The 11,684-nt window shown below is 45.2% G+C and overlaps 1 protein-coding gene across 1 annotated transcript; it reads left to right on the plus strand.

Moving 5' to 3' along the window:
• The first annotated feature begins 62 nt into the window (after window positions 1–62).
• Window positions 63–11,435, plus strand: scarf1 (scavenger receptor class F, member 1). Its single transcript, XM_086036781.1, has 11 exons — window positions 63–2,742; window positions 3,700–3,761; window positions 3,882–3,983; window positions 5,246–5,786; window positions 5,872–6,090; window positions 7,193–7,321; window positions 8,422–8,528; window positions 8,617–8,728; window positions 9,805–9,929; window positions 10,023–10,160; window positions 10,224–11,435. The coding sequence occupies exons 1-11, from the start codon at window positions 2,408–2,410 to the stop codon at window positions 11,291–11,293; spliced, it is 2,940 nt and encodes a 979-aa protein (XP_085892907.1). The 5' UTR covers window positions 63–2,407; the 3' UTR covers window positions 11,294–11,435.
• Window positions 11,436–11,684: the final 249 nt, after the last annotated feature.

An 11,684-nucleotide genomic window follows, 5' to 3' on the forward strand; every position in this document is an offset into this window, starting at 1 on the left:
CGTGAGTGGTGGTTGTGAGCAGTTGTGATGTCATTTTCAGTCGACAGATGACAAAATGGCCGCCCCCAGAGATGGCTAAAAACGAGTGCATTTTGCGACTTAACTTATTTTCCACAAACGCAAAATTAATCAGAATGCCGTGTTTCAACTAGTGGGCCTGCTGGGAACATATTCTTGAAAAAAATATGTTTGGGTTGACTTCCGCTTTAAGTAGTAAACTCCACCTGTTTTTTTTCACCTCAGTGGGCAACCATTTTGTCACTTCTGTCATCTGAAGATGACATCACAGTTGCTTAGGGCTCAGGTAAAAAAAAACAATCATGGCTCAGCTTCAGAAAACAGGTGAGTCACGATTGGTCATTATTTGAGCCCCGGAGCAACTGTGATGCCATTTTCAGTCGACAGCATTTAACAAAATGGCCGCCGCCTTAGATGTCTAAAACAGTTGGATTTTGCTGCTTAACTCATATTTCACCAGTTAAACCAGTTAAGGTGTATAGAACATTTTCTTGTCGAGAACATTTCTGGGTTGACTTCCACTTTAAAAACCAAAGACTAACCAATGCAAGTATTTTGAATGAGAACTGCACAGTAACAAGAACAGAAAATGTAACATTAAGCACTTACAAATTGTAACGACAATTTAACCACAGAACTATTTTGGAACTTCAGTTTTGGAAATCAGTTATGATGAGGTATTATCCTTCTTTTAGCAGCCATTGTATTTCAACGCCATGCGCCTTAAACTGCTGCTTGAATTGCTTAATGCACTCTATGTATGTTTGTACGTATTCTCGTAAGGATTTATTTGGATTTTGTACAGAAAGTAAAGCACTGTAATTAGTAGGGAAAAAAAGCAAATTTTATGGGTTCCTGTCTGGGAAAATATATATTTATATATGAAATATATATCTATATTTAACATGACCCCAAACCTTAACCGCTTTGAGATTATGATTAAAAAAGGCTCAGTCTTTATTTGTACTACAGACGGTCCAGTTGGAACATAGTCTAATGCTTCAAAATGTTTTTAATTTCTTGGTAAATGCTCTTGAGAGCACATTGGCACTTAGTGGGTCTGTATTTGAGGCTGGTGCCATTTTTGAAATTCCCCCCAAAATAAATAAGATACGGCTTGTGTGTTCAACACCTTTAGCTGGTAAAATGAATGCGATGCCAGTCACAAGTTCCTTCTGCTTCTGTTGCCCACAGTAACGCAAGGCCAGTGAGCACGAGTGGGAACACGCGAATCCTTATATACGTTCGTCATTTTCTCTTCGATTGCATTTGCCGTTTATTTTTTTAAGCATGTGTTGTATTTCTGCCAAAAAAGAAATGGAATTACATTTGAATGCAAGTGTTACAAAACAAATTAAAAAAAAAAAAAAATAAGACGCAGATATTTCTGTGATACTGACTCATTGATCATTAAAGTCTATTTAACACTTACCGTGTTTGTATTGGAAATATCGAAAGAATACCACTGCAGGGCAGCTTTATTTATGTAGCAAATTTCTAGCGCAAGGTACCGGTAACTGAATGAAAAAAATACAACATTTAAAGGCATATAAAAACAAAATGATTTAAGACTTTGAAAAGCAAAGTAAAGAAGTGAAAAGTATTTCACTAAAATTATCAAAGGAACGTACTGTGCAAGAACAAGATTTGGGAAAATTGGATTGGAAAAAGCATATATATAAAGTATAAAGGACTTCAAATAAAATAATCAATGTAGATTTGATTTCATTTGAAGGTGGCTGCATTGAATGCCTGGCTAAGCATTTCTAGGGAGCAAGTACGACTTCCGAGCCTCTGGAAAGTCTCGTTAAATCTTTCAGTCACATCTTGGCCGTTTTATTTCATATCCATTGTTGCTGTGTCCAAATATTTTGTGAGTTAAGGCTGCACCATTATGAAAAAAAATATGAGTCCCGATTATTTTGGTAATAATTGAAATAACGATTTTTCAAACAATCTTTGTTTTTTTGTTTTTTAGGTACAAAACAAGAAAATATTTTAACAGAAAAAAACATCGAGACAGATAAATCTTTGAAACACTGTAATTATGTAAGTTTGTTTTAGACCAAACAAAATGTATAAAATTTGTTATGAAATTTTAAAAAAGAAGGTACAACTGTATAAATCCAAGTCCTATGCATATTAATCCTTTTTTTTTTTACGATTATGCCCATTTTGTAATCGTGGCGTGTAATAATCGTTAATTGTAATTGAATTTCGATGAATTGCACAGCCCTCCTGTGAGTTGCGATTACACTTGCTGCTGAATGAAAGCACACTTTGCAACACGACGTGGCTGTTTGCATCATCTCCTGGATGACGGGACCAGTGTATCTTCTGGGAACAATTAAGGCCAACATCGGGCCTGTGCATCAGCGAGTCCCCGTCGATGTGTGCGTCCCCATCTTTAAAAAGCCTCATCTGGCTGAATAGAAGGAAGCGGCTTCAGCTTCCCCAGGAAATGGGAAGAGGAAACCCGGTGGCTCTGACCCCTGCATTGCTGCCACAAGACGACTCGGCGGAGAGGGAACGGGAACAAGGGAAGGGTGGAGGGCGGCTCTCGTTCGACCGAGACACTCCAGGGAGCTGCGAATACAATTTTCCAAAGAGACATTTGGAGAAGATGAAGCTTCTCCTTCGCACTCTGACGACGTTATGCTGCTGTTGGCTGTCCCGCTCGCTCACGCTGGACTCCGCTGGGAGGAACGTCTGCCACAACCCCGGGTAACATCTCGACTTGATTACGTGAGCGGGTGATGAGGGCAGGTGACAATGTGTTTATAAAGCCAGGGAAGAAAGTTTGTCGGCATGGAGTTGAATGGCGTTCATTCGTGCCATATCACAGCTCACGTGTTTGTCTCTGTTTATGAGCACTTAAATGTCCACTCCAGCAAGCTAATTTATAGAGAGGGACCGATATGCTTTTTTTCAGGGCCGATACCGATTATTGGTAGTCAAGGAGGCCGATAACCGATATTTGGAAGCGATATTTATTTTCAGTAAAAAGGACAATATTGGCATCAAAATCTAAAGAAAAATGTACTCTTAACTTTGTTGCAATGTCTTTAACCCTTTCATGCATAGTGGTCACTACAGTGGACAGCTATTTAAAAGTTGCTTTCGCCTATATTAATTAATTTACATTTTTAAAAATATTTTTAACCCTGTCATGTATTAATCATGATTTAATGTTATTATTTAAAATATAAATATATTTTTTAGTTTAATTAATATAGGTGAAAGCAACTTTTAAATAGCTGTCCACTGTAGTGACCACTTTGCATGGAAGGGTTAAGCATGTTTATTGAACAGTGTTTCAGATTTGCATAATGTTGATTTTTTTTTTTTTTTTTTAATCATTATTTCAATAAATTTTTGACAATATACATCTCTGTTATAAAATTCTAACAAAAAGTTCAGGGAGCACCTAGGATTGTCAGCATGTCTTGAAAAGGATAAATGAAAACTTAAACAATAGCTCCATGTTGTTTTCTACAGTAAATGAAAATTTCAAAATGACAGAAATGTTAAACTTTTCATATGTTTGTTTTAAATTGATTTATTAACGGCCAGCAGTTTTAAAAAAGGCCGATGCCGATATTCGTCAAAAAAAAGCCAAATATCGGCGCCGGCTGATAATCGGTCTATCCGTACTAATTTATTTCATAAACACTTTTACAGTGACCCGTCCACCCTTGTGTGCTGCACAGGCTGGCGTCAGGATGGAAAAGAGTGCACAATACGTGAGTTTGAGCATACCGATTATAGTTTATTATTTATTTTGGCTCGGCTTTGGTTGAATGAGTCTCTTTTATGCGTGTGTGTGCGCGCGCGCGTGTGTGTGTGTGCGCGTGTGTATACAGCCGTGTGTGAGGGCGAGCAGGCCTGTCTAAAGGATGAGCTCTGTGTCTATCCTGGAGTTTGTCGCTGCCCACCGGGCTACTATGGAGCTCACTGTAAAACACGTAAGTAGACGAGTGTATTTTCACCGTTACTCTTTTGGGTGTTAGGGTCATTGTGACCATGTCGATGTATGCTAGAGCAAGATACAAGATACAGTTGCTCATGATGCTGCGTCATCAGTAGGTAAATGAGGTACAGTGCGCGAAGCACTTTGAGCACCAAAGGTAGTAAAGCGCTACACAAGTGACAGCCCGTTTATTGAGGAACTTTAGTTTTACAAGTCGTTATATTGTATAGTAGCTAGCAGGGCTCACCAAGCTTTTACAATACACACGAGTTATGTTAAACAAGTCAAGCCAAAAATGTCTTTACAAGAATATGTTCGACGCAGGCTCGCTAGTTGAAACATGGCATTCTGATTAATATTGTGTTTGTGGAATATGAGTTAAGCATAAAAAAATGTGGCCATTTTGTCACTTGCTGTCGACTGAAAATGACATCGCAGTGCCTCAGGGCTGTGATAACGACCAATCACGGCTCAGCTTCAGAATACAGGTCAGCGGTGATTGGTTGTTACCCGAGCAACTGTGATGTCATTTACAGTCGACAGTGAGTGGCAAAATGGCTGCCTAATGAGGTAGATAAAAATGGGTGGATTTTGCTTCTTAAAGCGGAAAGTCAACCCAAACATATTTTTTTCAAGATTATGTTGTATGCAGGCCCACTAGTTGAAACAAAGCTTTCTGATAAATATTGTGTTTGTGGAATATGAGTTAAGCATAACATTTTTTAGCCATCTCAGGGGGCGGCCATTTTGTCACTTGCTGTCGACTGAAAATGACTTCACAGGGCTCAGATAACGGCTGACCTGCTTTCTGAAGCTGAGCTATGATTGGTCATTGTCTGAGCCCTGAGTAGTTGTGATGTCATTTTCAGTCGACAGAAGCGACAAAATGGCCGCCCCAGAGATGGCAAAAAACGAGTGGATTAACACTTATTCCACAAACGCAATATTTATAAGAATGCCTTGTTTCAACTAGTGGGCTTGCAAAGAACATATTCTTGAATTTTTTTTAAACTCATATTCCACAAACGCAATTGTAATCAGAATGCTGTGTTTGGGCTAGTGGGGGCGCATACAACATACTATTGCTGAGAACATTTTGGGGTTGACGTCCACTTTTGGTGTTTACAAGGAGATAACTGGAATATTTTGTCCAAGGGTTCTCTGGATGGAAACAGTTCAAGACGCCCTGCTTTAGAAGGTTAATGTCATGGTTTTTTGTAACATTAATCTCAAGAAGTCCTGTGATCTTGATTCCAGGGTGTCCTCCAGAGTTTTGGGCATCGGACTGCCGCCGAGTGTGCCCGTGCCACCCGCACGGCCGCTGTCACCCCGTCACCGGCGAGTGCACCTGCAACCCAAACCGCTGGGGTCCTCTGTGTCAATACGCCTGCAAATGCTCCCGCCACGGAGTCTGCCACCCCGTGTTTGGAAACTGCACCTGCGACGAAGGCTGGTGGACGTCCACTTGCATCAAGCCGTGCCAGTGCGTCCCCGGCGGCTCGGCGGGTCCGGGCTGCGACCAGCTGACGGGCCGCTGTCGGTGCCGCAAGGCCCACTGGGGGCTGAAATGTCCCGTCGCTTGCAACTGCTACTTGTCGCAGTGCAACCAGCGCACGGGTGTGTGCGAGTGCGAGGCCGGCTGGTGGGGGCCCGGCTGTGACCGGCGATGCAATTGCGAGCTGACGCACAGCAGCTGTGACCCCGCCAACGGGCAGTGTTTGTGCCACCCGGGGTACGGGGGCGACTACTGCAACCAGTCGTGTAAACATGGGATGTACGGCAGCGGGTGTAAAATGAGGTTCGTGCGTGTAGTCTTCCCCGCAATGCCCCCCGCCCCCCTCATATTGCGTAACATCGACCCTCTTTTTGTCCGCTCACCCCAGTTGCGGACACTGTCAAGGAGACGAAACGTGCTCCCCCACCGACGGCGCATGTGCGGCCTGTGAGAGCGGCTGGAACGGGACACAGTGCGACCGCCTGTGCCCGCCCGGTTACTATGGTAACAGCTGCCAGCAGACGTGCCCGCCGTGCGGAAACAACGAGCCCTGCGATCCCAGAGGGGGGAAATGCTGGAGCTGTAATCCGGGATGGACAGGACCCAGGTGCGTGCATGCAGGGAGCAAGCATTTGCCGTTGCCTTTTGGTTGATTACAGCAAAGCCGAGTGACATCGAATACAAAGAGCTTTTTTCAATTGGCTTGGTAGTTAAACTAAGTATGACCAAATGAAAATGACAATAATAAACATTTTGTTAAAGTGGATGTCAACACAAACATATTTTTTTCAAGAATATGTTCTATGGAGGTCCACTAGTTGAAACAGGGCATTCTGATAAATATTGCGTTTGTGGAATAAGAATTAATCCACCCGTTTTTAGCCATCTCTGGGGGGGCGGCCATTTTGTCACTTCTGTCGACTGAAAATGACATCACAGGGCTCAGATAACGGCTAACCTGTTTTCTGAAGATGAGCTATGATTGGTCGTTACCTGAGCCCTGAGTAATTTTGATGTCATTTTCAGTCGACAGAAGTGACAAAATGGCCGCCCCCTGAGATGGCTAAAATCGGGTGCATTTCGCTGCTTAAAGACGAAGTCAACCCGAATATATTTTTTTTCAAGAATATGTTCTATGCAAGCCCACTAGTTGAAACAGGGCATTCTGATAAATATTGCGTTTGTGGAATAAGAGTTAATCCACCCGTTTTTAGCCATCTCTGGGGGGGCGGCCATTTTGTCACTTCTGTCGACTGAAAATGACATCACAACTAATCAGGGCTCAGGTAACTATCAATCACGGCTCAGCTTCAGAAAACAGGTGAGTCGTGATTGGTCGTTGTGAGCAGTTGTGATGTCATTTTCAGTTGACACAAGTATCAAAATGGCCGCCGCTGGAGATGGCTAAAAATGGGTGGATTAACTCTTACTCCACAAACGCAGTATTTATCAGAATGCCTTGTTTCAACTAGTGCACCTGCATAAAAAATATTCTTGAAAAAAATATGTTTTGGTTGACTCCCACTTTAATGAAGTACCACCCTGGCATCTCTTGGTTTGGACCTCATTAGAATTTTTCTGATGAGTATTATCCCCCCAAAAATGTGTATGCGCTACTCAGTGTGTTGGGCAACACGCACACAAATGCTTTCCGAAAATGAAAAGTGGCAGACATGAATTCAAGCAGGTCATCGTCGCTCCCTTGCCAGGTGCGAGGAGGTCTGCCCTGACAGGACGTACGGAGAGGCTTGCCGCTTCCTGTGCGGCCCCTGTTACCACGGCGACTGCCATCACGTGACAGGAAAATGCGTCTGTCAGCCGGGCTTTCAGGGGGAGAGGTGAGCTGCGTTTTACACGGTCAACGGTGACGTCACCTCCTGTGCGATTCATCCGCAGTTGGGCTTCCATTCCGTCACAATACATCCGAGCGATCGATTATTCTTAGCAATTAAAATATGCGTTTGTGAGCTCGCATCAGAAACAGAAATGAGATGCTGATGATTGATGGCATTCAAACACGAGCAATGGCATTAGTTATCGCTTGGGTTTCATTTCAACTTTCGTTTATATAATTGCCCTGCATTTGATTTTTGTCATTTTTAGGGCTCGTTGAAAAGAAAAAAAAATAAAAGTGTGACACGCTTTTGCAAGCCACATAAATTGATGTGTCAAATCAATAACTTGATCACCACCATATAAAGAAGGGGAGCCTGAGTTAAGTGCTGAAGAAAGATATTTTAGATGGAACTTGATGCAAAGTGGCAACATTGTTTTGTTTTGCTAATGTTTTAGATGTTGTCATGAATGTTTTTGATCCGCTGCTTGGATTTGAGCTTATTTCAATGGTGGATTTTTTTGGGGGGGTGGGGGGTGGGGGGAGGGGTTTATTAGTCTAACTGTGCGCTTGGGTGGAGTTTAAAAAAAAAAAATTTACTTTGATATTTTTGTAGATAGAAAGACAAGAATGGGCGTTTGCGCCTATGTGGGAGTGAACACAGTCGACTTGATTCCCGTCCATTTGTAGCGGCTCTTCTCATTCACTTTAAATGCAAGCGTAGGAGAGGCGTTTCGGTCTACATGGCGGAAGCGTATGGCAAACCACCCCCCGCCCCATCAACACACACACCCGTAGTTGTGCCGTGGGCAGCGGGGTGCTTTTAAAAATATATCCAAGATGATAATCATAATAATAATAATAATAATAATAACGCATTCAGTGAATTGATTTCAACAATGATTCAGAGCGTTTCGATGCGCGCTGTTGTCACATTTATGAATCAAACGATGACATCCACCGCACAAACTCTCTGATGCATTTGCCTTTTATTCATCTTTTTATGGTCGAAAGCATAAAAATAAATAGTGACTCAGAGCTTGAACGCAGAGGCCATATTTGACTGTGGTCATTTTATTTTTTTTTCCCTTCCATCATTTTCAGTTGTAACAACAGTTGCTCCACTGCCCAGTTTGGCCTCAACTGCTCCTCAGCTTGCGACTGCGGCGAAGGCGTCAGCTGCCACCCGGTCACCGGTGCCTGCCCTAACAGTCCGTCCATCCGTCCATCAATTCATACATCCATTCACCAGCCATAGAAATGAATCCCAAAAATGTCTGACGTTTATGCGTGTGTCAGGTGGCCGAGGCGCTCTCTTGGTCGGCCTACTGCTTCCGTTGCTCCTGTTGCTCCTCGCTGTCCTCTGCTGCTGCCTGTGTTGTGGAGGAGCTCCGGCAGACGGCAAAGACAGGTCAGGATCAAATGAACGTACAACAAAAGTGGATTTATTATTCCTTACTGGGGATGTAACGATTCACTCCAGCCCCGATTCGATTTTCAGTTCCCGATTTTCGATTCGATTTTTTTTTTTTTTTTAAATCGCTACCGTGCTTGTCTCTGTGCGCTAGTGTGGTTCTGCAGCCACCCACACACGCAATACTCAATGTTTGGCGCAAAAGCATCATTTGATCTACGCATTCAAAATGTGCTATGTATCTGGAATGAAAAAAACGTTTCAAGACATCATTTTCTGGATGAATCTAGTCCACTCGATTTTTTCGATTAATCGAATCAATTAATGGCGACAAATCGATTTGAGATCGATTTTCGATTCATCGTTACATCGTCCCTATTTCTTACACTTCTTAACTGCAACATGAAATCCTCTTCCTCCTTTTCTGCTGCGATTGTTTCATCCGTATTTATATTTGTGTGAGACATGTTGTACTCCATTGATACCTAGTTTAACGTTAGGAATCGTCCAAATTAGATGGAAATTCATACATTAATCGATTAATCGGTCCGATTAATCGGTTTGATTAAATTAATCTAAAAATGATGTCTTTACATTTTTCCCATTCCAGATGCAAACCAAAATAGATCAAACTATGCGCTTGCGCCAAACATCATTGCGTATTGCGTTTGTAAATGGATGCAGCACCACCGTAGCGCACAGAGACAGACAAGCATGGTAGCGATTTTGAAAAAATCGACTCGAAAATCGCTAACTGAAAATCGAATCGAATCGGGGCCTGAGTGAAGCGTTACATCCCTAACAAGTGTCAACACGGCCGTTCAAAGTCAGTCAGCATGGAGATAGCCTCCGGCGACGGCGAACAGGATACGCGGTCTAGAAAATGAATGCATGTATATTGCCAAGTTTGTAATGAAAATATATGTCCTCAAAATGCCAAAAGTATTTAAAGAAAAAAAAACTCCGGTCATTGTTTGGGGTTGACACATTCAATCCGGCTACAAATATGTTGTGCCTTCAAGTGTGAAGCCATGACCGAATCAGCTACGTGGCGGCGCTTTGGTCTTTTCCAGGACGACTGTGGCAGATGGAGGCCTGTTAGTGCGGATGAAATATCACGTCTACAGCGTCTTGGCTAACATTGGTGCCGCCCTACCCTGCGTCTCGGACTGGTCCTCTGGCCTCCCTCGTGTCACCGGTCGGTCTTAGTCATTCGGAAAAACGTTCCTGCCCCCTTTTCAAACGCCCGGACTGCGAATGTGACTTTAAAATACTTTCACGTTGCGCGCAGTGTCTCACCACGACCCCGAGCTGACCTTCAACCACAGCTTCATTGAGCCCCCTTCGTCGGGCTGGGTGACCGAAGGCTCGTCCTTCGACAGCGATGAGGAGGAGGGGGAGGCCCTTTACTGCGTCCCGCCGAGAGAAGGTACTTCCGATTATTGTCCGTCGGGCGCTAAGGTCCAAATCCACTCTGGCTTTTCCTTGACAGACATCCCGGGAGTGGACGCAAGCCACTTCCAGGAGATGAGCTCCAAGTGCAACATGCTGTTGGACCCGTCGGGCTTCAGCAGCGAGGACATCACCTCCCCCTTCGACATCCCCCGAACGTCCAGCATCGCCAAATCCAAGCGGCCGTCCGTCTCCTTTGCGGAGGGCACCCGCTTCAGCCCCAAGGAAAGGCGCGGCTCGGCTCAAGACTCCGCCTCTTTGCCCGGGCACCCTCGCAAACCCAAAACCACGCGGGGGGGTTCGACGCTCTCCGCCCCACCGGGCGAGGACGACGGAGGCGAGTCCGCGGAGAGGCAAGATGGCGCAGAAACTCCAGTCGCGGATCACCGAGATTCGAGCTGTGAGCTGGCGGAGCAGGAGGGGGATCGAAAATCGAGCGGCGCGGGCCGGATCGCGTCCGGACGCAAACGCACCACGTCCAACGCGGCTGCTCCGGATCATCCGCCCGGTGCGCCCGACGAGGTCACCACAGTGTACGTGACGGTGGGCAAGACGGGGCGGCCCGCCTCCAAGATGGAGCCCGGTTCAGAAGGCGCCGTTCAGGCCGTGCTACGGCGACTCGGAAGCCTCCAGAGACAAAGAGAGCGGGAGCCTGGCAAAAGCAAAGCCAAGGACACAGAAGCCATCGCCAAACCCCCCAGGAGGAAACTCGGAGCTCGGAGGAGCTTGTGGGAGCAGGGCGGCCCGTCGGGGGCGCGGCCGGCCACCGGCAAACCCGGGAGGGGAAAACACGCGGCGCAGAACGCCCCTCAAATGGCGCCTCCCGACACGGGGGCGGCGGAGGGCATCGCTCTCAAAAGACCGCTGTCGTCCATTTTGAAAAGCGTTGCGGAGGCGGCGGCCGACTTTGGGGGCTCGGGCGGGGGGCGGGGACACGAGCCCGGCGGGGAAGGAGCGGAGAGCGGCTATTTGACTGTCGGGCCAGCGGGGGGCGCTGCCACGCGCCGTGAGCCCAGGACGCTTGCCGATCAAGAGGGGAGTGCCAACGATGAGCCGTGCTATGAAAACGTCATGATTACACGCTCGTGTACCTCAAACACAAATGCGTAAGTGCTCGTACGCAATGGCGGCTTTTGGACTATATGTACAAATTTAACATGCGTGTACATAAGGAGAGTAGGAATACAGAACATACATTGTACAGTATGCACTTTATATGAACGTAGAAATAAACTGATGATATCGAGCGTAACATTTGCAATATTGTTTTTGACAGTTGTCCTTTTTCGCCATAGTTTTTGCGATGACATTTTCGATTTTGGTCCTTGTACCGTGGCGCTTACTCCAAGGGAGGAAGACACAATTGTAGTTGTGACCGAATCGTCCGAAAAATTGACACAGCAGCAAAAGAATGGTGCAGCAACGCAATGGTCTTTATTCATCCCAGACAAACACAAACAAATTGGTATTTTCAAAAAGGTGAGCAAGTGGATGATTGTGT

Source organism: Filicampus tigris, chromosome 7 (assembly GCF_054856515.1).
Source record: "Filicampus tigris isolate MCC_2025a chromosome 7, RoL_Ftig_1.0, whole genome shotgun sequence".
In the NCBI taxonomy this organism is placed as follows: domain Eukaryota; kingdom Metazoa; phylum Chordata; class Actinopteri; order Syngnathiformes; family Syngnathidae; genus Filicampus; species Filicampus tigris.

What these genes read in the sequence shown, in the direction of transcription:
- scarf1 (XM_086036781.1), top strand. Translation starts at nt 2,408, where the DNA reads ATGTGTGCGTCCCCATCTTTAAAAAGCCTCATCTGGCTGAATAGAAGG. An exon ending in AACGTCTGCCACAACCCCGG is followed by an intron (nt 2,743 to 3,699) that starts GTAACATCTCGA and finishes ACACTTTTACAG; the next exon opens with TGACCCGTCCACCCTTGTGT. An exon ending in GGCAGCGGGTGTAAAATGAG is followed by an intron (nt 5,787 to 5,871) that starts GTTCGTGCGTGT and finishes CGCTCACCCCAG; the next exon opens with TTGCGGACACTGTCAAGGAG.